General features: G+C 62.5%; 3 protein-coding genes across 5 annotated transcripts in view; 2 read left to right on the plus strand and 1 right to left on the minus strand.

The window, feature by feature from the left end:
* STK11 (serine/threonine kinase 11) overlaps window positions 1–14601 on the plus strand; it is a 30072-nt gene extending 15471 nt beyond the window's left edge. Inside the window, exons 7-10 of one of the 3 annotated variants that reach the window (XM_065858038.2) lie at window positions 345–402; window positions 6529–6722; window positions 12505–12735; window positions 13685–14601. In XM_065858038.2, the coding sequence (XP_065714110.1) occupies window positions 345–402; window positions 6529–6722; window positions 12505–12713 (461 nt within the window). In that variant the 3' untranslated portion in view covers window positions 12714–12735; window positions 13685–14601. Of the gene's footprint in view, window positions 1–344; window positions 403–6528; window positions 6723–8422; window positions 9507–12504; window positions 12736–13684 lie in introns of those variants that run through there. The other 2 variants (XM_065858040.2, XM_065858041.2) reach the window with 2 other exon arrangements.
* A 578-nt stretch (window positions 14602–15179) lies between these two features.
* Window positions 15180–21821, minus strand: CBARP (CACN subunit beta associated regulatory protein). The gene is made up of 10 exons (XM_065858037.2): window positions 21699–21821; window positions 19530–19601; window positions 18760–18905; window positions 18587–18648; window positions 18161–18326; window positions 17915–18089; window positions 17582–17734; window positions 17096–17303; window positions 16797–16980; window positions 15180–16482 (listed from the first exon to the last, which is right to left on the minus strand). The coding sequence occupies exons 2-10, from the start codon at window positions 19575–19577 to the stop codon at window positions 15312–15314; spliced, it is 2313 nt and encodes a 770-aa protein (XP_065714109.2). The 5' UTR covers window positions 19578–19601; window positions 21699–21821; the 3' UTR covers window positions 15180–15311.
* Window positions 21822–22589: 768 nt separating this feature from the next.
* ATP5F1D (ATP synthase F1 subunit delta) lies at window positions 22590–24871 on the plus strand. The gene is made up of 5 exons (XM_065858366.2): window positions 22590–22789; window positions 23489–23642; window positions 24068–24156; window positions 24321–24448; window positions 24743–24871. Exons 1-4 carry the CDS (start codon window positions 22667–22669, stop codon window positions 24441–24443), a joined length of 489 nt encoding a protein of 162 aa, XP_065714438.1. The 5' UTR covers window positions 22590–22666; the 3' UTR covers window positions 24444–24448; window positions 24743–24871.
* Window positions 24872–25956: the final 1085 nt, after the last annotated feature.

A 25956-nucleotide genomic window follows, 5' to 3' on the forward strand; every position in this document is an offset into this window, starting at 1 on the left:
AGGGCTCAACAGCGTTATCTCAGAGATAGAAAATCTTGGGTGGTTTTTGCCTGGGGATGTGCTGGGATGTGCGATCCAGGGCTCTGTGAGCCGCTGTCCCCGCAGGGTGATGGAGAGAGAGGCCAGATCCCCTTTGCATGGGGAGGAACCGGGGAACAGCCTTGCTCGGGTGCTCAGCAGTGAGTTGGGTTCCGTGCTGAGCTCCCTGAGCTGCCGGGGGGGGGCTGGATGCGGCCCTGCTGGGGAGGGGGGCGGGAGGGAAGGGCAGAGCTTTGTGCTTCCTGTCCTGGACTTGACCGAGAGCACCTGTGATCACACCTGCACTTTTTTTTCCTTCTTTTCAGGGATGCTTGAATACGACCCAGCCAAGAGATTTTCAATACAGCAGATAAGGCAGCACAAGTGAGTGTTCAGCTTCTTCCTATTAGTCATTCTCTTTCTGCTTCTTATGCTAATGTACCTGTGCTATTGCTCTCAACTCATTTTTCCTTCTGACAGCAGCCACATGGAAGTCACTAGATACCCTTCCTCCAGCTCTGCTGGAGCTCTGGCAACCTCTACTTGGCTTTTTTCCCTCCTATTAGAGCATCCGGTTAAAGCATTTAAATTGCTAACCAGTAAATAATGAATATATTGAGAATATGTTTCTAGCGTGACTGGTTTTTAATAATCAAGGTTCTGGATGTTTTTTTGCAGAGGTCAGCCAGTGTTAATGGAGCAGAACAGGGGTTCCTTAAAGCTGGGTTATTGAACTAGGGCTGTTTAGTAATGTGTGTTAGTTCTGTTTTTCTGGAGAGGCTGGTGACAGAAATATCCCTCGGTATTTGCTCCATATGGAACCAGTATGTGGAAAAGCATTCCAGGACAATAGGAAAAGCTTTTTCTTTCTCTTTAATGTCATATTCCTCCCTCCTCCATATCCTCCTCCTTTATCCTTCCCGTTGTTTGACGGGGGGGAAAGGCCCCGTTATCTCCAAGGCTTTTTTCTTTTCTAAGGATCTGTTTGAACACGCTGCCTCTGAGCAGAGATTTCCTGGGCGGATAAAAGCACAAGAACAAAAAGCATCATAAGGATGCTCCAGCGCGGAGGCTGCATCAGCTTATCTGCCGTTGGAATGGGAGGTGCTGCCGAGGACGGGCAGAGCTGCCGGCTGCACCGCAGCTGCCGACACCACCCGGGAGCTCGTGGAGCCCCCTAAAAACACGGCTCAGGTCCTGGGCGGCGAGGGGCTGGTAGGAACAGCACTGTTCTGTTTCCTTGCTGTGCCTCTGCAAAACCAGCAGCGGTAGCCGCGTGCTGCGGGATGCTGGACCCTGGTGGGTGTCGTGGCAGGAAAACATCTGCAGGGGCCGCAGAACAAAAGCGGCCGGAGCAGCAGTGGCGTTCGGAGCAGCTGCCTCCTGCCCTGGCGAGGGTCAGAGAGCCCGGGGAGCAGCTCTGATGGAGCTGCCCATGCTGTTAATGAAGCGGACAGGCCGACCCTTCAAAGCGCTGTGCATGGGCTGTTCTTGGGCTCTGGGAGGTGATGGGGGCAGGCGGTTCATTTCTGGGCTGCATTTCCCATGCACACGCCTGCTTGGAGCGACCCCTTCAACACCGCCTGGCATTGAAAGCACCGTGTAGAGCCGGGCTTAAAACAGCAGCTCCTGCTGTTACCGACTGCCGTCCCATCCGCTGCCGAGGACCAGAGCGCTCCCAGCCAGCCAGCAGGGCCCTGCGCGCTCTTGTGCTTCGTAATGAAGTCGTTCTCCTGTTCGTTAGAGCTGCTGGTGGGGCTGGGATCTGCTTGTCAGTGAGCGCTGTGAGGCAGCATGGCAGGAATTCAGTGTCTGCAGCACGTTGGTGGGTGTTGAGAAGAGCAAGCCCTTGATTCCCTCTCACACCATGGGTCCCAGGCACAGCAAGCCCGGGGCAGCGCTTGGTTCTCCCGTGTCGCGCTCTGCTTGGTGTTTGAGCTACTTATCCAGCTCTAGATACCAGATCTGATTCTCCTCCCGTGTGGCGGGGGGTTTTGCGTCAGCCCTGCCCAGCCACAGCAGAGAGGTTTCGGAGAGGGTTCTCTGGAGACCCGCGGGCAGCAGAGGAACTGGAGCAGCTCCTGGCGCGGAGCGGCCGTGCACGCGGGCTCTGGCACAGCCCCAGGCTCCGGCACCGAGTGCAGCTGCACAGAGTTGCAGGATCACAGCCTCCGCCTGCAAACACAGGAGCATTTCCAGGCTTAATCTCTTCTGTGAGCTGAACTAGTGCCTCTTAACAGGCGTTTTCGCGCTGTGGCATCTTGATGGTTACATGAGGCACTGTGCAGGCCGTGGGCTTCGGATGTGCCCATCCATCTCCTTTCTGTGGAGCAGCCTCGTGCCGAAGGAGCCAGCATTTGGTTCTCTTGGCTTTTCTTTAGATACAAGAGAAGCCTAACCCTTATGCTTAACCTGACCCTGATTTAATTGTTTCTCTTTTTTAATTAAACAAAGCAATCAGAAAGGCAACAGGTAGCCATTCTGGTATTGGGGGAGGGTTTTTGGAAAGCATTTTAGTAAGGGAAGATTTGATTTCTAGAATCCTTAGATTTCTAGTGTGCGTGGGAGTAATAGCCATTAATGATTTAGAGTCTCTCTGCACTCCTCCCACCAAAGCATGTGTTAAGGCACAGGAACTAGACTGTAGAAACATCAAGGGCCGTACCCGGGCGGCCCTGCTGAGCGGGATCCTGGCTCACACCAGAATTACCCAGTGCCTGCTGACGTCTCCTTTTATGTCTTTGAGCCAATGGTGCTGGTGAGTTGCTCATACGGGCAGTTGGGATGATCAAAGCGCAGTGAAAACCAGTGGGAACAGCCCCCGTGTCCCTGGAGCTGAATGTGGCTGGGCTGGTGTCAGCACGAGGGGAAGGGGCTGCATTCCCCATCCTGCAGGAAGGAACCACGGAGAGCGTGTCCTGGGCACTCGGGATCCATCCCGAGCTGGAGAAACAGCTTGTACCTTGGATAAAAGGCTTAATCAGTGGGTGAGGGGAAGTGCTGAGGAAGCACTGAGTGTCGCTCCATGAAGCGACAGCGCTGCAGGAGGCAGCCAGGCACGTGTTTATGGCCCGGTGATGGTAATTCCACCATTCCTTCCTTTATTCTTGTCAGCTGCTCCAAGCGCTTTCCCCTGGCTGACAAACGCTGTAGGAAAAGCCCGCTCAGTTCTCTACCTGCCAGCGCCTTCCTCCTCTTCTGCAGCCAAACTCTTGCATCTGACTCCTGTTCCTGCGCTTTAGCTTTGTCCTGCTGAATTAAACCAAATTCCCTTATTCTTTGCACTCAGAGGCTTTTCAAACGCAGTCAATCTGTGCAGCGCAGCCTACGAGTTGTAAATGGAAATGAATTAAAGCTCTCTCAGTCTGTCATCTTAGTTTACGAACCGCCAGAAGCTGACCCCTGAATAGCAATGAAAGAGCCTTGAAACCTGCTCTTCCCAGAAGGATCTGAATGGGGTGATTTTTGGTACAAAACTGACACTTTCAGTCACCTCTGTGAGTATTTTGTGCTCCTGGGATGGGGTCCATCTCCTCTCCACCCCAGGCTTTGCTGGAGGGCTTAATGTTCATATACCGCAGTTTGTAACTAATTCACTGACCCTGCTGCAGCACTTAGAGTGATGAAGTGGATGCAGAATTCTACCTCTGTCCCTTGTTTCCAAGGCAACCATCTTGCCTTCCTTCTCCAGAAGTGTCACACTTAATTTGTTCACTCATTGCATGAGTTTATAGCAAGAAAGAGGAAGACACTTCCACTTCTTATTAGTGACGGTGCGAATTGACCCCGCTGGGCTGGTGTCCTCTCCCGAGGCTGCTGTGCAGCCCCCGGGTGCTTTTACACCCCCTGGGAGATGTGGGGGCGGCTGCTTGGCCACACAACCCTTGAAAACTGGGGTTTGCTGCCACTGTAGGTGCCTTTGCAGGTGCTGAGGGTGCTCCTGGCGCCTGTGCCCGCACAGGGGGAGCGAGAAGAAAACTGGATCTCCTCCTTACGTCTTTCTTGTCTCTTATGGATCGGAGTTAAGAACTTGGACATCTCTTGATGTTGCAGGAGCTGCAGCGGTGGTTGCAGGGAGGCCGCTGTGTTCTTATTGCTGGCACGTGGTGCCTTTCCCCGGGGTGCGCTGCTGCGTGCCCTCCATGTGTGTGTGCGAGGGCCAAGCGAGACTGGGGTGCCATCAGCTGCTCCTGGTCACAGTGACCCTGACATGGCCTCACCGGAGCTGGATGCTCATCCATAACCGGTCCATGCTGGCAGGGTGACGATCTGCCACTTGGCATCTGGTTGCAGACAAAATTGTCCATATACAAAGCAAGCAAACTGAAATATTAGTGACCTAGAATGGGAAGTGAATTAGCTGTAAGTGTTTGGAAGCTGCAGCTGTGCTTGCTGATTCTTATTTTAACCTTGCTTATACCAGAGCTTGAAAAGAGCAGAGTGATGGCTTGTGATGTAAAAATCGAGCTTGGAAGCTGCGGAGCAGACAGGCTCATTAAGCGCTGGTCGACCCAGATTCCTTTTTTCACTCAGTCCTTGACCCTTGCTGTCTTATCTCCCCATAGATTACAGCAGCCCGTCTGGACCCCACTTCTTAACTGGCAGGATCACAGTTAATTCTTGCACTGCTGGCTGTGCTTCGCAGGCGCTCTCGACGAGCTTGCAGTGTAGTAAGAAATGATCTCGTTACTGCTGCCTTTCGAAGGCTGGGAATGGCTGGGACGCATTTCCCAGAGCAGCGAGGGATCTGTCTCAGCCAGGAGCTGTTCGCTTGAGATCTGCAGAAGCTTTTCCCATTTGTGCTGGGTCAGTTGGCTCGGCAAACGACTGAATGGTGAAATAGGGTGAGCAGGGACCTTCTCTGCATCCCTGCCGGTGGCGGAGCCGCTTTCTGCCCCGGGCAGCGGGCAGGAGCTTGTGGAGCCTTTGGTGGAGCCCGTGGTCCTCGCTGCAGAGCCAACCTGCACTAATGCCATTTAGCACCAGTGCGGAAAGCAGAGTGTCTGTCCCTGCTGGAAAATTGCTTGCCAGGAAATACTCTGCTACTCGTACCGAATTGCTTGAGGCTCCTTCTAAGAGGTCTTTGATTTTCTTAGAACTTCAATGAATTTCTCTCCTCGCTCTATATCCTCATTACCATGTATGCATATGCAAGTATTTGAAATCACCTCCCAGAGGATGGAATCATTATGACTAGAGTACAGTGATTCAGGTTTCTGCTGTTAATAAAAACCTATTTTTACTCTCCTGCTAAGTAGGACAGAAGGGAAGGAAAGAAAAGAGGCAGAGCCAAAATAACAGCAAAATAAAACCACCAGTTGCTGCAGACCTCTAGGCTTTCTCCCTTTGAAATACCCCGTTATTGGCAGTCGTTCTGGTCTTGTTTCTCCTTGACCTCACTCTTCATGACCCAGAGGTCACACAATGTTTCCTTGTGAATCTCCAGCTCCAGGGACGACTCCGCTCTCTTGCTGCAGATGGAGAGATGCTGTGGAGCAATAGCCTGACTTTAAAACTCAGTCCCTACAGAGAAAACGCTTTAAAACTGCTAATTGTGAAGCAGGGTTTCTGGATGAGGCTTCGCTCCTTTGAATCCTACCTGACTTGTCCCAGCAGCTGCATTTTCACCTGCTGATCTCCTCGCCGTAGCTGGATAGTTTTGTTAGAACGCCGCTTTTTCCAGGCCTGCTGTCAATGTAAGACTAGAACAGAACTCTAATTACAGCTCTGCTGTGCAGGAGGTGCATCCAAGCCTCGCTTCCCCTAATGAATTTGGAACCGGAGTGATAAAAAGCAGATGGCTCAGGTTTGTAGGAGCCCGTTGGTGACTGGCGAGGCCTCCGCCGCGGTTACCGGCCAGGAGCTGCCGGCACGCGCCACGGGGGACAACGCTCAGGTCACACCGGGCTCGTCTATGGCAGCAGTCGTCAGGTCGAGGTGTAAATGTGCCACAAAGGCGTATTTTTAGACCATGTTCTGCTTTTGAGGTGGGTTTTCAGAGAGTTGCTTCCTGAAGCGGCACCTTTTGTAGCCCAAATTAAGCTTTGAGAGGAGAAAAGGGCTTAGAGCTTGTAGGCTGCTCCCCACTGTGAAACTCTGACTGTCCCGTTGTGCAGGTGAGCGGCATCTGCGTAACGTTTAGCAAGGTGAGCACAGCAGTGCAGCTGATCCTTGGACAGGACAAGGGTGATAGTTTTAATCTAAAGGAGGGGGATTCAGGCTGGACATGAGGAAGGAATTGTTGGCCCTGAGGGTGGTGAGAGCCTGGCCCAGGTTGGGCAGAGAGGTGGTGGATGAACCATCCCTGGAGACATCCCAGGCCAGGCTGGACGGGGCTCTGAGCACCCTGAGGTGGTGAAGGTGTCCCTGTCATGGCAGGGGGGGCACTGGGGGAGCTGGGAAGGTCCCTGCAACCCAAACCATCTGTGATCTCGTAGTGTCGAGGATTTCTCCGTGCCTTCCGCAAAACGAAGCTGTACTGACGAAACTCTGCTCTCGGACTCTTTGCAGTTGGTTTCGTAAGAAACACGCTCAGGCAGAGGCTCTGGTGCCCATACCCCCCAGCCCAGAAACAAAGGACAGGTGGAGAAGTATGACGGCGGTGCCTTATCTGGAAGATCTGCATGGCTACAATGAGGAAGAAGATGATGACTTGTATGACATTGAAGATGATATCATCTACACTCAGGACTTCACAGTACCAGGTAGGAGAGAATGATGCTGGGATGGGTAGTGCAGAAATGGCTCTTTTCCTTCTTGGTCCATTTAAAGCTTTTCAGGAAAGGCCTCGAGGTCTCAATCCTTTCAGCAGTGGGGGAGATTATGGATTATTGAGTGGTGGGAGTGACGCACAGCGAGCGAGCCGTGGTGCTCCGGATGCCTCGGTGCTTTATTTGATCAGCCAGGATGCCCCTTCCTGTGTGTTGCCCATTTCCTTCTGCCATCCACTAACAGCTCATTCCTGCTGGACTCTGTTTAGCACATTTAATTCTTCTGGCCAGCTTTGCTAGGCTGAGTTATTTTGGAGCAGAGCCCTAAAGTGACTCAGTGTGTGGAGAAGATGGCACATCTGGGGCAGATGAGTGCTTGGAGCTTTGCACTGAGCCCTTTTTTCTGCTCCAGTCTGGGGAACTATCTGGTTGCAGAATTGCTTTTCTCTTTATTGGGGGTTTCATGGTGTTTTAAGGTAAGATAACCAGTAAGGATGGGGGCAGTTCTTACAAAGTGGTGGTAATCAAGTGGCTTTTCCTGCTTTGGCCTGGCTGTGCCTGTACCGTGCAGCTTGCGAGCAGGAGACTGCAGGGGGATGTCTGCGGTGAGACAGAGCAGCAAGACCTGGTTTCTCTAGTTCCAGACTAAGCAAACCGCTTTAGTTTTCCATTAACAATGGCCTGGTGGCTTCCGTGGATCTGATTTAAAGCAAGGTCTGGTTTTACCCAGTCTTGCAACCAAAGCCCTTGCTGTTCTCTTGGTTTCCTGGTTGGGTGGAAATGGCTCTTTTGAAGCACTGTTGTGGAACGAGGAAGCGTCAGACCTTGAGTTGTAATAAGCCTCAAATTGTACCCAATGCCTCAAATTTTTGGGCAGCAACTCGTGACAAGATTGGCTTCCAGGGGGGAGAAGGGGAGAGGCTGCTCGGAGCCCAAGGCTCTGTGCTGTGACACCCCCGGGTGACAGTCCCCACTGCGGTGCCTGCTCGGGTGTTCGGCCACACGGGGACGGGGTGGGAGCTGCTGGACAGGTGGAGTCTCACCAAACCAGAGCAGATCTGTTTCCAAGTGCTGATTCACTGGTGACACTCGGGTAATTTAGAACCTTTTCTAATAGAACGAATGTCCCGCTGCCAGCTGGGTGACCCGCAGAGCTCTGTCCCTTGTTCTCTTACATCACACAGACTTTTTTTGCTAGAATCCAACCATGGCCAGGCCTTTCCTCACAGCCTAGCGGAGGCTTTTTGAAAGGAGGGATCCTCTTAACGCAATTGACTTACTGAAGCACACACTTGGTTGCTGGGGCCTCTCTAAGTGCAGAAGGAGGAGAGAAGAGGCCTTTCCAGGTGCTTTCCCCATGTCAGGGTTTGGGCATCTTCCTCCATAAGAGCTCTCACCAGGAGCAGCCTGTGCATCAGTGCCCAAGGTGCGATTCTGATTTGGGGCTGGAAGGACCTGAGCACAGCAGTGAAAATCCATCCCCAGCACCACTTCCATCCCTTCCCAGTTTGACGTCTTCCTTTCCGAGCCGGCTGCAGGAGGGAGGAACAGTCGGTCCGTGTGTGATCCAGGGCGATGAGCTCTCTGTTGCTCTCAGCTGTCTCCCAGCCCTCCGGGCTGTCTGTCCCTGCTGTTTCGGCGTCAGTCTGGCCAGCAAGTGTGCGCGTGTCTAACAGTGCTGTGTTGCTCCCCAGCTGCAGAGGAGGCTGAGGCAGGGCTTAGCGGACAGAGCGGAGCGCGGAGCAGCCGTGAGGAGCCGCGCGGAGAGGACGCCGCGCTCCCATCAGCCGCAGAAGAGGAGCCTCGAGCTTAGCCTAGGCCAGGCTGCAGAGCACAGGACCTTCTCCTTGCTCCTCCCAAGCTGCATCAGGATCCCACCCATCTCCAGGATAGTTGTATCCGAAGCAGATAACTTTGTTCCGCAAGGGAATCGTTCTGTAGGTTTTGGCGTTGTGTTTTTAAGGAAGGGGGAGCTGTAGGGGTTCAACATACTGTGGAGGGGATGGTTTGCAGCCCATTTCAGAGCAGGTTACCCGGCTTGTGAAACCAACCCGCTCCTGCAACCTGCCCCACGGGTGATTTTGAACAGATTTATTCCTATCTGTTCTCACTCTGGTTAAAATGTTTTGTTTCGGTTTAAAGTTTCCAGGGGTGCTTGCCCCGCGTTGTCTGGTTTCTGCACTGCAGCGTGGTTAAAAAGCGGCAGCTTAGGCCAACCCGCCAGCTGAGCGTGGCTGTGCGTCCAGGACAGAGCTGTCTGTCCCACGGGCGGGTGTCTGTCCTGCGGTACGTGACCATCCGTGTGGGCGAACCCCGGGCTCTGCCCTTCCTCTGAGGAAGAGGAGCAGAGCCTGCGAGGTCCCAACTGGGGACCCATATGTTGGCACCTTCCTGCTGCTCAACATGTCCCCCCCAAGCCTCCCACCTCCCCGGGCAGCATACTGGTCCATACTGGTGTGGCCGTGACCGTCTGGGCTGAGCAGGATGTGCCCACACAGGCAGGTGACGGATAGCGGGAGATCATCTCCACAACGCTAATATCAGCTCTTAATGCAAACAGCGGTGTTTAAACCCAAATAGGAGCTGTCATTTCAGAAGCTGACGGGCAAATTACTGGGAGATTTTTTGGCAGTTCTTGTGTGTCATTTGTGCTGTTTCAGAGGGTTTCGAGACCTAAAGGTTAATTGTGGCCCCACAGGCAGCACTCCCCGTGTTACAGTTAGTGTTACGTTTCTAACGGTGACGCCATAGTAAAATAAAACTTAAACGCCCAACTCATACATGGCTGATGAATTCAGTTGTGGTTCTGCTGGGCAGCGAGAGCCGGAGTACAAATGACTCATAGGTGGGAGTGGGTGTTCAATTTGGGAGGGGAAAGGAGGAACCTCGTTAAATCTTACCTTCTTCAGAGGAAGAAGGGGCCTTGAGAACGTGCTTTCATTTTTAAAGGGTTATTTAAAGATTTATGCAGCTCTGTAGAAAGCTTTAAATGTTACGTGCCCCTGGTTCAACCGGTGTTAAACATCTCAGCGGAGGCGAGAATAACCGTGAGGAAGCAGCCGCATCCTCATCCCCCGGGAGCGGCCGCCGTGTCCCCTGGGGACGCAGCGATGCGCTGAGCGGACGCATGAGCATCTTGGCCATCATCACCATCATCATCCCCGCTGCTCTTGTGCTGCCGTCCCCGCTCGGACGGCCGCGCTCGGTGTTTTTCAGCCCCGCAGCCCGTCCTGCAGCGCCAAGCGGCTGCTCAGCTTCCTCGGGGCTCTGGTTCGCTCCACGTTCGGCGCGAGGCTGGAGAACAAAGCCGGGGCTGGAGCCTTTGGGTAGAGGCTGCCGCTCGAAAGGTGCGTTTCTCACCGCAAATCATGGCTGCGCGTTTGCGTCTGACAAACGCAGCGATTCAAAAGCTCTTCACGGGTTTGTTCTGAAAGGACTTTCGTGCCTGAATGAGCTGGATGGAGCCATTAAGAAATGTGAGAGGTGGTGGGGAGGAACGCGCGCGTTGCCGGTGCCTCTCCTTTCATTTGTTGTATTTTTAGCGCGGTGCGGCCGGCGCTGCCGGGGTGGGATGGAGCTGTTCCACCGCACGGCGCTGGGTCACTGGCTTCCGCGGGGGCCGGCGGTTGCCAAGACTTCATCCCCTGTTGAATTTGTATTTTCATTAATTTGAACGTCAGCAACTGTCATTGGTGAAGGAGGTAAAATTAGCTCGCGATTCACCCTCCCTCCTCGGTATCCATAATAGACTCCTGGGACTGCGCTTCTGGAGGGGGAGGAGGGAAGAGTCACTCAAAAGACAAATGAACTGTTTGGATTCTTTTTTTCTTCCCTAGTCAGAAATATTAATTGACTTGGCGTGAGCTGAGGGAGGGGAAGGATCGGTGCTGAGCTTTGCTCTGGACAGGGTTATCTGAGGCTTTGTGGTTGGGTTAGGGGGCTTGGCAGCTGCTCCCCTGCCCTGGGGGCTCCCCTGCCCTGGGGGCGTCCCTGGCTCCCCTGCCCTGGGGGCGTCCCTGGCTCCCCTGCCCTGGGGGCGTCCCTGGCTCCCCTGCCCTGGGGGCGTCCCTGGCTCCCCTGCCCTGGGGGCGTCCCTGGCTCCCCTGCCCTGGGGGCGTCCCTGGCTCCCCTGCCCTGGGGGCGTCCCTGGCTCCCCTGCCCTGGGGGCGTCCCTGGCTCCCCTGCCCTGGGGGCGTCCCTGGCTCCCCTGCCCTGGGGGCTCTGGGGCAGCGTGATCCATCCTGCCCTCCCTCTCCCGTGTTTGGGTGCCTGTCCCCAGCCCCTGGCACAACGTCACCCAGCGCTGGCGCGTCCCCACCACAGCAGTGGGAAGGTGAGCTGCCCGCTCTGATCCACGGATCAATCAGTGGAGTCATTTCTCAAGGTAATGCCCGCCTGGGCCCAGCTCTGCAGCTAAGCCTGGTTTTAGGAGGAGAAATCCCTTCACTGGTTCTCAGGCTGCAAGTGCTCAACCTGCTCCCTGATTTCCAGGGATGCATTTTCATTCCAGCCTCCTCCTGCCTGCGCTTTGCTCCCGGTCCCCGCACCACAAGGCTCTACCAAAGCTGGTACCCATTGGACATGGGGCTGTGACCAGTGCCGGGTCCTGGCTCCTGCTGCCTCTGCTGCTCAGGGTCTCTGTGAGTGTTCGGTGACACGGAGAACGGGGGTCCCAGTTGGACCCTGATGTCTTCCAGAGGAGCAGCAGCTCTCCCAGCACCCGTCCCCGGGTGTCCCCTCCTCCCCGAGCTCGGCAGCGGTGGGGTGATCGCTGGCGCAAGTACGGGGGGGATGACGTGCCCGTCGGCCTTGGCGGAGAAAGGATTGAGCATCCTTTAAAGAAAATTATACATAATCATCTTACAGCCTTCGCTTCCACTCAAACCTCTGAGTCATAACCGAAGGGCCCTGGAGCGTGACGTTCCTGCTGGAAGGAAATTGCCGCGGCTGGATCCGGTGGGGGGGCCGGGAACCTGCTGAATCCGCTCGGTGGCCCTGGGATGTGCTGTGGGACCGGGGGATGCGCTGGGCTGCGGCCGTGTCCCCCCTCGGTCACTGCCCGGGTGGCCAGCCGTGCCCCGGGCCCGGTCCAGCCGCGGCTGTGCCGGATGCCTCTGGAAACGGCTCTTTCCCTGCTGTGCTGAGTCACCGCGCTGGCCCGCACGGGCTGACCTGGAGCTGTTCGGCCATCGGGGTGTCCCCTCCGGCCAATGGTGACATGAACAGGCAGTGTCCCAGCCCCTGCCAGCTGTGGGTGACTCTGCCAGGTGTTTGCTCCCCAAATACATCCAGCCCTGGGTGCTGCTCCCTGGGATGGGGCTGGACTCGCACCTTTCTCCAGGGAAGGGAGGAGGAGGAGCGGCGGCTTCCTCCGCTGCAGCCGGGGCTCGGGGTGGGCACGGCGGCCTGGGGAGGAGGGGACATGGGGACACACGGTTCCTGCCTGTGGTTCCTGCTCGCTGCTTCAGGTTTTCTCTTGTGTGTTGGGGAAACTGGGGCAGGATTTGCTCTGGCCGGGGTTATCTGAGGCTTTGCGGTTGGGTTGGGGGGTTCGGCAGCTGCTCCATGGCCCTGAGGACATCCCTGTGCTGGGGTCATCCCTGTATCCCAGGGGAGTGGGGAGGGAGGTGTGGGCTCTGTGCCACCCTGTGCTGTGCCCCATGGCGGGAAGAACCAGGCTCTGGTGTCCCTGGGGTGCAGGATGCGTCCCAGGCGAGGGTGGTGGCGATGCCGGGACCGCTGCCCCCCTTACCTCACCGTCCCCCTTCCCTTGCAGGACAGGTGCCTGAGGAGGAGTCGGGGCAGAACGGGCAGAGCCGCGGCCGGGGGCTGCCCAAGCCCGTCTGCATGAACGGCACGGAGCCGGGGCAGCTGAGCACCAAAGCCAAGGGCGAGCGGCGGGCGAGCGCCTCGTCCAACCCCTCGCGCAAGGCCTGCTCGGCCAGCAGCAGGATCCGCAAGCTCTCCACCTGCAAGCAGCAGTGAGCCGGGCCCACGCTCCACACAGGTACGGCAGCCGGGGACAGCCCAGGGAACGGGGGGGATGCAGCTGAACCCCTGACTGCAGGCAGCAGGATTTAGGTAGGAAAAAGGTGTTGGGTAGTCCTGCCTGGGGAGACGAGAGGTTTTGGTCTTGAGCATCACATGTGAGTGTCCCAGAGCTGCGTCGCCGTGGTGTTGGGGGTGCAGAGCCATGGTCCCTGCTCCTCTGCTGTGACACCCCCATTCCCTGGCACCAGTGTCCCCCCACTACCTCCCCAGCTCCCCCTCCTCCTCCCAGCTCTGTCCCCCCGTCCCCTCCTTCCCACCCCTGTCCCTCCTTCCCACCCCTCATTCATAACAGAGCCAGCAGTGACTCATGTTCCGCGCTCATCCGCCCCCGGCCGCACGCTCGCGCTCGTCACCGGCTCTGCGGGGCTCAGGCTCTGCTATCTGTTTGGATCACGACCAGCTTTGTGGTGTGAAAAAAGCCCGAAATAAAAGCCTGATCCTCCCCCTGCAGCTGTCAGCCCCGGTGGCGGCTTTCATCTTTAATTCATGGCCGGGAGTGAGTCACCTGCACGGGGAGTTACTGCATCGGGGAGCAAACGCCTGGATGCGGGGCTCCCGGGGCCTGGCTGCTCATCCCGTTCCAGACCCATGGTGGACTCTGGGGCATTGGGGGGGCTCGGTGCCCACTGTTGGGGGCCCCGTGGCAGCTGCCGGGGGGTCTGGGGAGCAGTAGGAGCGGAGCGGGGTCGGTTGCTCCCCTCTGTGTGCACCCTGAGATGGTTGGGCTGGAAATCGCCCCCCTTTAGTCAGCAGCTTAAGCAGAGAACCACGTCTCTCCTTGGCGTGAACCAAGACTCTGCCTGTTCCCCCCGGGTCTGGGGTAACCTGGCCGAGGGTCCCCCCACCCCTCCTGGGGACAGCGCGGGGACCCCTTCATCCCTCACCCCGCTCTGTTCTCCCCCCAGCGTCCCCCCTCACCCCAGCTCTGCCTCTCCGGGAGCGAACTGTGCTCGGATCCAAAAAGAAACCGGAGGAACCCACCCGAGGAGCCCACCCCGCGGCCCCCCCAGCGCCAGGAACCAGCGGACACCGGGACTCCCACCGCCAAGATGCTGCCCCCTCCCCGATCACTTTGCCAATCAAGACACTGATTCTGGTTTTAATTTAGCGATGGGAAGGGTGGGGCGAGCGGGGCCGGGGGGCCCCCCCGCCTGGCTGTGTAGAAGTCGTGCAAAGCCATTGCCGTGCACTTTATGTTTTAGACTACTGTTATATATTATATATTTTCCTCTTTTTTTTTCGTTTTGTTTATATTTGCGGTATATTTAGAGATTCCTACACATCGTGATGTGTTTAAAACAAACCAGATGAGGACAAAAAAAAACAACAAACAGGTATTAAGACAAAGCAAAACTCTATTAAACCTGCATGCTGTAAAAGGGCTTGGAAAAGGGAATGGGTGCGTTCGTCTTTCCTTTGGGTTTTTTTTTTGGTTTTTTTTTTTTTTTTTTTTAAAGAAAGAAAAATAAAGTGAAAAGAGCAGGGGGTTCGTGTCCTTCCTCCCACAGCCCCTCGGCCTGGGGCTCGGTGCTTTGGGGGGGCTGTGGGTCCGGGGTGGGAGGTGAGAAGGAAACTCAGACAAGTCACAGCTGGGTTGTTGTTCTCTGTTTATAGACGTAAAAAGGCTGAGTTGTTAGTGCTTTGGACAGAGACTTCGCAGAGGGAAGGAGCGACCCGGCCTCTTGACTCGCATGCAATGGGGGGCTCGGGGGGTGGCTGCCCCCCCTGCCCAGTCCACCAGCTCACACCCTTGGGCTTCTTTAATTCCCCTTTTTTGCCACCCATCCTTTGAAACACCAATAAAAACGCAATAAGAAGCCAACGCCCCCCCCGGAGCAGCAGCATCCGCCTCTGTAGAAATCAATAAATACCCTCTGAACACCTGGGGGGTGCGGAGCCCCCCGGGGCACCCCCAGCTCCGTTCTCGCCCGGGCAGAGGGGTAGCACCGGGTGCAGGGGCTTGCAGCCTCCACCCCTCTGGGGGGCATTTCCAGGGGTCCCCAGGGCTGTTCCTGCCCCCCCAGCCCCTCGAGCATCCTCCTGCCTGACGCGTCGCCCCCGGCCCCACTTCCAGTTGAGATCCCAGGTTCCCTGTGCAGTTGGGGGGGTTCAAAGAACTGCCCCCCCTGCCAGGGCAGCCCCTGCTCCGCACCCGGGGGGCATTATTGCTTGTAAAAAACGGAGCAAGAGGGGGGAGCGGGTCTGCTACAGAGCTCTGCCGGGGGGCTGCTTTTGGGGGTTTATCAGCAACATCCCTCCTGGTCAATGCTCTGCTCCCCTCTGCCCCCCGGTCCCCCCAGGCTCCTCCACCTGGCACTTCGCTCCTGGGAGCCAGGGGGCTCGGCCACCCCGTGCTACTGGCTCCCCCACGCTGGGGGGCGCAGCCAGGGGTCCCCAGCGCCCTCCTGGCCTTCCCGTGCCGGGGCCGCCCTCCCTGTGTGCCCTGGGCACCGCGCTGGTCCCCGCGCCGGCAGCGGGAGGGGACGGAGCCCCGAACCCCCCCGCACCGGGGTCGCTCCCCCCGCGCCGGGCCTACACCGGGCTGTGGTCGGGGGGCGCGTCGCTGGCGGCCACGGTCACCGTGCGCTCCGTGCTCTCCGCCGCTCTCCTCAGGTGCCCGTAGAGCCGCTCCTCCAGCCCACCCGTGATCTTGTCCAGCAGCTCTGAGCTGGGGCCCATTCCCAGGCACCTCCCGGGGCCGGGACAGTCGTCATCCCCGGGGGGCTCGGAGCCAGCCCTGGGCTCAGGCGCCGCCTCCGCCGGCTCCTCCACGATCACTTGGATCTCAGGGTCGGGCAGCGCTGGGGCGGGGGGGACCCCGTCGGCCGCCTCGGCCGCCTCCTCATCGCCGGCGCTGACGATGCGGGGCAGGGGGCTGTGGAAGCGGGCGTCCAGGGGGTAGTTGGCGCTGTCCCCGCGGCGCAGGGGCGTGCGGTGCCGCTCCAGCGCGGGGTAGCGCACGCCGGGGTCGCTGTACTGCTTGGTGTGCTGCCACTGCTTGCGCAGGTGGGTGCGGGAGCGGTGCTTCCCCCGCAGCGGGGACTCGTCGAACTGGGGGTCGTGGCGCACAAAGGCGTTGAACAGCGCGTCCGTCTTCTCGTCGATGCTGTAGTCCCGCCGGGGCAGCGCGTCCCGCCCCGGGAACATCTGCCCGTAGGGGGACCAGGCCAGGGGGCTGTGCGGACGGGGGGGTCCCCCACCCGCTGCACCCCGGGCCGTGCTCCCATCTTCCTCCTCCTCTTCATCTTCCTCCTCCTCCTCTGGCTCCCGGCCCTCGAAGCTCTCGAAGATGGTGCCTTTCCGCCCCGCGCTGGTGAAGCAAATTCGCTTCTCCGAGGCCGTCTGGTCCTTGGGGGGCCCCTCCTCGCCCCCCCGGCTGGGCCCCTCGATGGACGCGTAGCCACTGTCCATCTGTAGCAGCTTGCGCGTGCCGGACTCTGCTTCCTCCAGCTTGGGCCGACCCCAGAGCTTCTCCTCGGGGCCTTCGGCCTCGTCCAGGGAGGAGGGGCAGGGGGCCACGCCGCCGGCGGAGGAGACGCTGTCCCCGCCATCGCTGCGCACCGAGTCCTGGTCGTTGCTCCGCTCGGAGGAGGCGTAGAGCTCCAGCGAGGCGCGCAGGCTCCAGATGTCGTGGTAGGCGCTGGGCTGCTCCGCACCACCGGCCTCGCCGGGGCTGCCCGCGCCGCCCTCGCCCGGCTCTAACCTGTGGGTGCCGCCCGGCGTCACGGCCCCGCGGCCACGGGGAGACGCCAGCCCGGCGGCCGGCACGGCGTCGCGGCAGTGCCGTGGTGCCACGTGCTCCCCCATGCTGTTCCCACCGCCCTGCCCGTGCCCCCATCCAGCGTCCCCATCCCCAGCTCTGCCCAGACCCCCCACCCAAGGCCCTCGCCCCCCCGGCAGCCCCACCGCAGCTGCACGAAGGCGGGAGCCCCCGTGCCCGGGGCAGCGCGAGGTCCCTCGGTGCCTTCCCGGTGCCCGGCTCGCCCGTCCCTGTCCCCTCTATCTACTGAAAAATACCTGCCGAGAGAGGGTGGGGGGCTGGCGGGGGAGGGCAGGAAGGGGCTGCCCGCGGGGTGAAAGGCCACGTCATCCGTGTGGGCGATGTACTGGATGATGTCGGTCTGGTGGGGGTCCCGGTCCTCCTGGTCCATGCTCTCGCTGGCCGCCCGCTGCCGCTGGAACTGCCGCCGCTTGGGGGACCCTGGGGGGGCACAGGGCAGGGCTGGGGGGCCGGGCCCACCATGGCGCAGCGAGACCCTTGCCCACGTGTCTGCAGCCGCCTGGCCCGTCCCCGCTGCCCCCGCGGCGGCTCCCACCTCTGGTGTCCAGGCTGGACGCCCGCTGGGTGCTCTCCAGCTTCCAGCGCTTGATCCTGAAGTAGGGGCTGGCCCCATCCAGGCTGGCGTGCCGGCGCAGCCGGGTGAAGAACTGCAGCACCGTGCCCTGCGCGGGGGCCGGGGGGGGCTCCCCGGGGCTGCCGCTGCCCGGCCCGGCTGCCTTCCCGCTCCTGGGTGCTGCTGCGAACTGGGGGAGCGGGGGGGCTGTGAGTGTTCGCTGGGCTCCAGACGCAGCCCCTGCCCCCCCAGCACAGCTCGGCTCCTTTGTCCCAGCTCAGCTGCAGCAGATGCACAAATGTCCCCCAGGGCAGTGATGGGGACATGGGGCGGGGGGGCTGAGGCTGTTTCCAGCTGGGTGCCCACGTCTCTCCGCAGAGCAGGGCAGGATCCCCGGGGCTGCGCAGGCTGCCCAGGCTGGAGAGCCCTTTCCCCTGCGCAGACCCGTCCCCCCGCCCCGGCACTCACCGAGGGGCCCTCCCCGGAGTCGGAGGAGGTGGCCGGGCTGGCCTCGGCGAAGCTGGTGTCCACGGTGGAGTTGAAGGTGTCCCCGGGCAGGGCAGAGCTGGGGCACACGGCGTGGCTGGGCAGCGCCGGCCGGGGCAGGGCCCCCGCGGGGGGCTGCGAGGAGAGCGCGCTCAGGGGCTTCGCACGAGGTGGGGGGACCAGCAGGGGCTCCCTGCGCCCCAGGACCCCCCGTCCAGCAATGCCCCAAGACTCCCAGCCCAAGCCCAGCGATGCCTCCCTGGGGCGCTGCAGGACCCCCTGGTCCCCCCCGTCCCCCTGGGTGCTGGGGCTCACCTGGAAGATGGCGAGGCCGGGCTTGGGCGGGGGCAGGCGGGGGGTCATGGCCAGGCTGTTCTCGCTGGACTCGCACTCGTGGATGGTGACGATCTTGAGGGCGGGCGGCGGGAGGTGCAGGTGGGTCAGGCGGGCGTTCTTCAGGTGGTGGAAATCCCCCTCCGTCAGCGTGTACCTGCCGAGCACGCCGGGTCAGGAGGGGTGGCCCGGGCCCCTCGGCCCCCCCAGCCCAGCCCGCTGCTTCACCTCCTCCCCTTCTCCTGGGTCTTCTTGCCCTGGTCGAAGAGCGCGGCCTCGTTGAAGGAGACGCGGCGGGCGGTGGAGGAGCTGGAGGACAGGAACCGCTCGCTCTCCGCATCCCGGTAGCTGGAGGATGACAGGCAGTCGGGGTCCTCCACTTTGATGGTGATATCTGTGCGGAGGGGGGGTCAGCAGCCAGGGTCCCCCTGCCGTGGTGCACGCCGGCTTCCCCAGCTGAGGCCTGGCAAACTCGCTGCACGCGGGGCCTCGATGCCAGCCTGGCAACCCCAGCTGCCGGTCTTGGCACCGCTGGGATGGGTGATGGGGGCACAGGGGGTGTGTGGCCACCCCTGGGGTGCTGCTGGGGGTGCAGTTGGTGGCACTGGGGAGCAATCGCTGGCCGGTCACCCCCAGCCCCGCTGTGGCACTCACCCTGCGCCGGCTGCGAGTCCTCCAGGTAGGTGGTGTTGGTTTTCTCGGGGTCATCGCTGGCTCTGCAGGGGAAGGAGGGTCAGCAGTGGCCGGTGCCAGCAGCCCTGGCCCCCTTCGCTGTGCCACACACCCCGGGGACAGCGGCATCGCCCGTCCCCATGACCGGTCCCCACCTGGAGTGCCGGCGGTCGGCCTCGCAGCACCGGCGGCAAATGATCAGGATGCCGGAGAGCAGGACCAGGGTGCCCCCGATGAAGATGGAGAGCAGGGCCAGGAGCAGCACGTACCCATCCTGGGGGGACACCTCGCCGGGCACCGCCTGTGTGGGGCGGCAGGGGCTGAGCCGCCGGGGGGGACACGGCCCAGCCCCAAAGCTGCCTCCCGGGGGGCCGGGGCAGCCCCCTCCCGCGCCGATGCTGATGCCGAGCGCTGCTCCCCAGAGACGCTCGCGCTCCCCCGCCGCCCCCGGGCCTGCTGCCGGCTCCGGGGACCTGCGTTCACCACGGCAACCGCAGCCGGGGGGGCAGAGCTGCCAGCAGCCCCCGCACCGAGCGGGAGAGCGGACGGGACCCCAGTCCTGCCCTGGCGTGGGGTCGGTGCTGACACCCCCTGGTTGTGGGAGAGGGGCTGAGCCGGTAGCAGCACCCAGGACCCTCGACCCCCCCAGCCCCCAGCGCACCTCGAGGGGCTGCACAGGGCACGGGAAGTGTCACCCACCCCCGGGATGGCAGAGCCGGGTGGGTGACAGCGGGACTGGCTGGCTGCTGTGCCATACCCACTCCAGCACAGACCCCGGCCCCACGGCTGCCCCCACGCCCCCCAGCGCTGCCCCGCACCGGCAGCGCATCCTCCCCTCCCCCAGGACCCGCTGTGGGCAGGGACGGGCAGTGACCGGCAGGGATGGGCAGGGATGGGAAGGGACCGGCAGGGCGGCCCCGCTCACCGTCGCGCTCTCCGTCGCGTTGTCCCACGGTGTCGGGTCATCGCTCATGGTCCGTCCCGGCCCGAGCGCGTCCTGGGGCGGGGGGAGACAGAGGGAGGCGCCGGGCCGGGGGGGGCGGCGGGGCCGGGGGCGGCGGCGGCTCCTGCCCGGCCCCGGGCCCTGCCCGGCACCGCGGTGCGGAGCTGCCGGGAGGGACCGGGAGGGAGGGACCGGGATGGAGAGATGGAGGGAGGGACCGGGATGAAGGGATGGAGGGAGGGTGTGGCCAGGAGGGAGGATGGAGGCAGGGACGGAGGGTGTGGTCAGAGGGATGGAGGGAAGCGGGGATGGAGGGATGGGGAGGCAGGTGGGGCCCGGGATGGGGAGAAGGGTGCAGGAGCGCTGCTGGGCACAGTCCCGGGGGGCACGGGCGCTGCCGCCACCCTGCGCCCCACTCGGGGCCTCCTGTGGGGCACAGAGCCCGTCCCTGCGCCCGGGGAGCGGAGGAGAGAGGCCGCGTCCCCACGCTGGGCTGGGGGCCCAAGTGGTGGCCAGTCCTGGTGGCCAGAGCTGGCCCGGGGGGGCTGGGACAGCTCACAGGGAAGGAGGTGACATCACGGTGGTCCAGCACTGCTGTCCCCGGGGGAGCCACGGTGCCAAACTCAGCCCCCAGTGCCCAGGGACCGGTGCTGGGGGGACGGGGCGGGCGGGGGTCCGGCCCTGCCTGTGGGAGCTCGAAGGGCAGCGCTGGGGGCACCGCTGAAGGGAAGGGCAGCAGACGGCCACCCCACACCTCGTGTGAATGGAGCTGGCGTGGGTGTCACTGGTGTGTGACGGGTGACACTTCTGAGTCAGCCCAACAACAGCTCCGTCATCGACCGTCCCCGTGCGGGAGGGGACGGGGCTGCCGAGGGGCCCGAGGGTGATGGAGAAGGGCTGAGCTCCTGAGGAGCAAGAGCCAACCAGGGCCAGAGGACAGACAGACAGACAGACAGACAGACAACTCCACAGCCCACTCCAGCAGAAACCCTGTGGCCTTTGCACACCCAGCTGAGACCCCCTCGTCCCCCAGCATGGCCCCAGGGAGATTTTGCCCAGGGGCTGCCGAGCTCCAGCTCTGGGTCTGTGTGTCCCCGTCTGTGTGTCCCAAGCTGCTGGAGGGGACTGGGGCTGAACTGTGGGGTGACACTGGTGTTGGGGGAGCCCCTGGGGTGACAGGCAGGGGTGGGTGTTGCACCATCTGGGGTGCCGGAAACTGCTCAAAATCAGGTCAGTGAAAAATGTGAATGGAGCCCGTGGTCGGGTGGGAAAAGCCACTTGTGGGGACAGCGCAGGAGGTGACCATGTCACAGCTGGTGGCGAGAGCTGGTGACGTCTGTGCCACGCAGGGCAGCCCTGCCACAGCTTGGGGTGTGAACCCCTCGGGGGAACATCAGGGTGCTGGAGACCCCCCCAGCCTGCCCCAGACATCGGGCATCTCTGAGCTGCTGGGGTGAGCAGGGGGTGACACAACCCACCCTGCGACCCCAGGGGCAGGAGAAGGGGGGTCCCTCCTCTGGTCCCCAGATGTGCCGGAGCTCGGAGGGCCCCAGGCATGGCACGGGGGGACCCCGAAGGAGCAGGCGAGGAGCGACGGGCGCCCCATGGGGGGATCCAGTGGCAGGGGCGTGGGGGCAGGAAGAATGTCCCTCCTGTTCCCCATCATGGAGGAATCCCGTCTCCATGGTGACCCGGCGGGAACAGGACGGCCATTGTCTGGACGAGTGGGCCGGTCCCCGGGCTGTCCCCCCGGCTGGGGACACGGGGCCGGTGCCCAGGGAGGGGGCTCGGGGCCGGCGGTGCTGCCGCGCTCCCGCACGTGTGAGCCCGCGGGAGCGGGGGGGCCGGGGTGGGTCTGTGCCCCACGCGTGTGCGTGTCCGCGGGGCCCCGCTCTGCTCTGCTTCCCATGGCCCCAGCCTGGCGATGGGGGATGCGGGCAGGGATGTAGGGCGGGGATGGAGGCAGGGATGCCGGATGCAGGCAGGGATGCAGGCAGGGATGCAGGCAGGGATGCAGGCAGGGATGCAGGCAGGGATGCAGGAGCCCCCGGAACCTCCACGCGCGGTGGGGAGCGATGGGCTCCCCCCGGCCGGGTCAGCTCCTGCTGTCGCGATAGGGGCTGTCGCGAGGCGGCGGGGCCAGACACTCACCTACAACCGGAGCCGGGGCTCCATCGCCGCCGCTGCGCTCGGTGCAGCGGGGCGGCCCCGGGATTTATGAATGAACCGGAGCCGCCCCCGCGCGGCGCGGGCGTCACGTGGGGACGGGACTGCCCCGAGCCCTGCCTGCACCCCCCTGCCTGCACCCCGCTGCCTGCACCCCTCTGCCTGCACACCCTGCCTGCACCCCCTGCCTGCACCCCCCTGCCTGCACCCCGCTGCCTGCACCCCCCTGCCTGCACCCCCTGCCTGCACCCCCTGCCTGCACCCCCCTGCCTGCACCCCCTGCCTGCACCCCCTGCCTGCACCCCCCTGCCTGCACACCCTGCCTGCACCCCCCTGCCTGCACCCCCCTGCCTGCACACCCTGCCTGCACCCCCCTGCCTGCACCCCCTGCCTGCACACCCTGCCTGCACCCCCCTGCCTGCACAGCCCTGCCTGCACAGCCCTGCCTGCACCGGCCCTGCCTGCACCGGCCCTGCCTGCACACCCTGCCTGCACAGCTCTGCCTGCACCTCCTGCCTGCACAGCCCTGCATACACAGCCCTACCTGCCCCGAGCCCTGCCCGCCCGCCCCCCGCCAGCTCAACCCCGGTCCCTGCTGCCCCGGGGCAGCCCCGGCACCGCAGCCAGGGAATGATCTCACGTTTGGGCCCCCCCGGATCCCCCGTGCTCCCCGCGGCGGGGCGGGGCGGGGTGGGGCGGGACTCTGCGGGGCCACGCCCCCGCCACACCCACCAGCGGAACGACCGGGGCGCGGCGGGGGAACTACAACTCCCATGCGCCCCCGCGGCCCCGCCTTACGCCGCCACTTCCGGCCGTGGCCCGGTGCCGCACGGGCCGTGTAGTCGCTTGGCGCGGGGCAGGCCGGGAGTTGTAGTCCCGCCGCCGTCCCGCCGTGCCCCGCGCCGCCCGCTCGCCCTTGCCGCCGGCCCGGCCCGCTCCGCTCCGCTCCCGCCATGTTCCGCGCCCGCCACCTCCTCCTGCGCCTCGCCGCGCTGCCGCCGCCCCGCGCCCGCGGGTATGCCGAGCCCGCCGCCGGCCCGGCCGCCATGGCCTTCACCTTCGCCTCGCCCACGCAGGTACCGCGGGCCCGGCCGGTGCGCGCTGCGGGACCCGGGGCGAGGCCTGCGGTGTCTGTGCCCGGGGCTGGGGCGGGCGCAACGGGGGAGGACGGCGGGGGCACCCGGGGCCGGGAACGAGCGGGCGGGTCGGGCTGGGGCTGCGCGGGGACCCCTGCGGCTCCTGCCGTGCAGACACCGGCCTGACCTTGGCCCCGACCCGGCCCCGCTGCAGCTCCGCCGGGCCCCGCGGGGGGACGTTCTTGCTCTTCCAGCCCCGCCCGGCTCCCCGGTGCCCGGGGCTGGCGGGCCCAGGGCCGGGGCGGGTTGGTGGGCGCCGTGCGGGGCGCTCTCACGGAGGCGGACCCGTCCGAGCGGGGCGGTGGCGCCGGGGTCTCCCTGCGCTCACCTCCCTTCGCCTCTCGCCCACTCCCGACTTCGCGTCTCCATGTGCCACCTCCATTGTCACCACCACGCCTCTCGGGAGGCTCGGGGCGCTTTCCCACTCCCTGTGCCAGGATCTCCTCCTCCAGAGCCCGGCCCCGCTCGCACCCTGGGGAGGTTCTGGCTGTCCTGGTCACCCTTTGCTGTGTGTTAACCCCGCGGGGTGGGAGCAGCCTGCCCACCGCACCCCTTGGCTCTGCGGAGGAGCCACCTCTGTCCTTCCCCTGCATTCCTGCCCGACGGGCTCTTCCCATCTGCTCTGCCTTCCCTGTCCAGGTGTTTTACAACGGCGCCAACGTGAAGCAGGTGGACGTGCCCACGCTGACCGGCTCCTTCGGCATCCTGGCCTCTCACGTCCCCACCCTGCAGGTCCTCAAGCCGGGGGTGGTGACGGTGTATGCTGAGGATGGCACGGCCACCAAGTACTTCGGTAAGTGGAGCAGGCGGAGCTGGAGAGGGAGGAATGTGTGCGTGGGAGGGTTCTCAGGGCTTTCATGATGGAGACGCTGCCCATTGCTGTGTGCCTGCCCGCACTTCCAGGGGTTTCTCCTTTCCCTGGGGGACTGGGGATCTGCCCTGGAAACGGGGTTCTGTGTGACGCTGCCGTCTGGGATCAGGTTTTCTTGGTTCTGCTCAGACTCTGGGAGCATCCCCTGCTTTTGGTGGGAAACGCATCCCTGCAGGACTTGGAAATGTTACAGGAGAGCGTCAGGGTTTTATTTTGGCCATGGGATGTGGTGGAGGTTCTGGGGATGAGCTTGCTGGTGCTGTTCTGCGTGTTGACCCCCAAATGGGGCTGGTTGGGCAGCGCTGCCTGCACTGCCTGACTCGGCCCCCGCGCTTGTGCCTTCGCAGTGAGCAGCGGCTCCGTCACAGTCCACGCGGACTCCACGGTGCAGGTGCTGGCGGAGGAGGCGGTGACGATGGACATGCTGGATCTGGCTGTGAGTCCCTGGTCCCCTGGGCTGCTGGACAGTCTCCCCAGAGCCTTTTCTTCTCTGGGGCCAAGGACTGCAGGGGGGTGAGGGGGTGGTTCGGGGACTGCAGGACACGTCACTTGTCCTGTGGTGGTGTCTCGATGACACATTCCTTGTGCTCTCGTGTTCAGACTGCAAAATCAAACCTGGAGAAGGCTGTTTCAGAGATGGCTGCAGCATCTGATGAAGCAGCAAAAGCAGAAGCTCAGATTAAAGTAGAAGCCAATGAAGCCCTTGTAAAAGCCCTGGAGTAATGAAGGTGAGTGTCACAGGACAGGCAGGGAGCTGGCCGTCACTGCCAGGGCTTCGCTGCTGTCCCCATGTCCCTGCACTGGCCCCTCCCCAGAGCGGGGACAGCAGGGCCATGGCCCCATCATCCCCCTGACCTCTGGTCCCTTTGCTCTTGGGCCCATGAGGTTGGGTCTGAGCGAGCCAGCAGCTCATTTATGCGCGGAGTTTTAACAGCCTGAGTGGGGGCCAAGCCCGGGGGTCAGAATCCCCCGCTCTGCCGAGCCCACCCCCCATTCAACTGACTCTGGTTTGTGCGTTGCAGGAATCCCAGTGTTGATGGAAGAAACCCCAGACTGTCCTACTTGTCCTGGCTTCCCCGCTTGTACAGATGGCGCGGGACAAATGGAGGCGGAGAAAACACTCTGATCAATTAAAAGGAAGTGTAATCCTGTCTCGCCGCACGTCACCTTTTCTGAGGCAGCAAATCGCAGTTTGTGCCTGTGGCTGGTGCCCAGGGACAGGCTCTGCCCCCACGCTGGGGTCTGCGGGCGCTGTTGTGAGGGGAAGGTGCCCCCCAGCACCGCCCCGGGGTTCGGCCGTGGGAGAATCACCTACAGGAGCCTTATCGGGCAGATTTTATAACCCCCTCCCTGTGCTGTCAGCCACCTCCAGTATCCACCTGGCCAGCAGGATTACGCAGCGCGGGAGGAGGCAGGTCTGTGCCGGAGCCTCCTGGCCCGGCTCCCCCGCCCCGTCCTGGCGTTGGCTCAGCCTCCCAGCTCCATTGCCGCAGGAATTCACATCGGTTGGGCTCTTCCTTCACGATGCTTCTTGCACCTGGACAGCAGCTGCCTGGGCTTTGACCCATTCCCCTGCTGCTGCGTTTGCGGCGCGTGTGGCGCGCAGAGAGGGGAAATCCTGCCCTGCTGCTTGGAGACGGGCTCAGTGGGAGTCGCTCCCGGATCCGTGTGTGGCGGCAGCGGCTGATGGCTCCGGGGGGGCTGCTCGCAGAGGCTGCCCCGAGGTCCCCGCAGCCGGGACAAAGCAGGAGGCGCTTGTGTGTCTGCAGCAACTCGCCCATCCCCACGCGCCTCCCGGAGTGGCAGCACCGATGGGCAGGAGTGGGTTCAAGCGAGGGGCCGGTTCTGCCTGTGCCAGCTGCCCGAGGACGTGTGTCTTGCCAGCAGCACCATCTGCCGCCGGCTCCTTGCTCAGCGCCGTCCTCCCCACGCTCCCCGGGGGGATTTCAGGTTCCTGCAGCTGCGCAAACTTCCCCAGCGCGGTTTCACCGGGGCACCACGGGGCTGCGTTCCCTCCGCCTCGCTCCCATCCCCTTCTCCCCGCGGTTTCGCAGCCCGGGCAGGTGCTTGCCCTGCCTGCTCGGGCAGCGCGTTGTGGCTCTGCCCGCCCTCCCGCGGGCTGGGGGCTCGGCCGCGCCGCCGGAGCGGGACACGGCTATTTTCGGTGCTGCCACCCGGGATGTCATCTTGGCTGCCTCCTCTTCTTCTCACCACCACCTCCTCCCCCTCCTCTCGC

This window comes from Patagioenas fasciata, chromosome 27 (assembly GCF_037038585.1).
Source record: "Patagioenas fasciata isolate bPatFas1 chromosome 27, bPatFas1.hap1, whole genome shotgun sequence".
NCBI classification, from domain to species: domain Eukaryota; kingdom Metazoa; phylum Chordata; class Aves; order Columbiformes; family Columbidae; genus Patagioenas; species Patagioenas fasciata.

Excerpts from the sequence above, each read along its gene's own strand:
- CBARP (XM_065858037.2), bottom strand. The coding sequence starts at position 19,577 with ATGAGCGATGACCCGACACCGTGGGACAACGCGACGGAGAGCGCGACG. Across the intron at positions 18,090-18,160 it reads ACCCAGGAGAAGGGGAGGAG|GTACACGCTGACGGAGGGGG; the intron begins GTGAAGCAGCGG and ends CGTGCTCGGCAG. Across the intron at positions 16,483-16,796 it reads CCCCCACCCTCTCTCGGCAG|GTTAGAGCCGGGCGAGGGCG; the intron begins GTATTTTTCAGT and ends CGGCACCCACAG.
- ATP5F1D (XM_065858366.2), top strand. The coding sequence starts at position 22,667 with ATGTTCCGCGCCCGCCACCTCCTCCTGCGCCTCGCCGCGCTGCCGCCG. Across the intron at positions 23,643-24,067 it reads CACGGCCACCAAGTACTTCG|TGAGCAGCGGCTCCGTCACA; the intron begins GTAAGTGGAGCA and ends GTGCCTTCGCAG. Across the intron at positions 24,157-24,320 it reads TGGACATGCTGGATCTGGCT|ACTGCAAAATCAAACCTGGA; the intron begins GTGAGTCCCTGG and ends TCTCGTGTTCAG.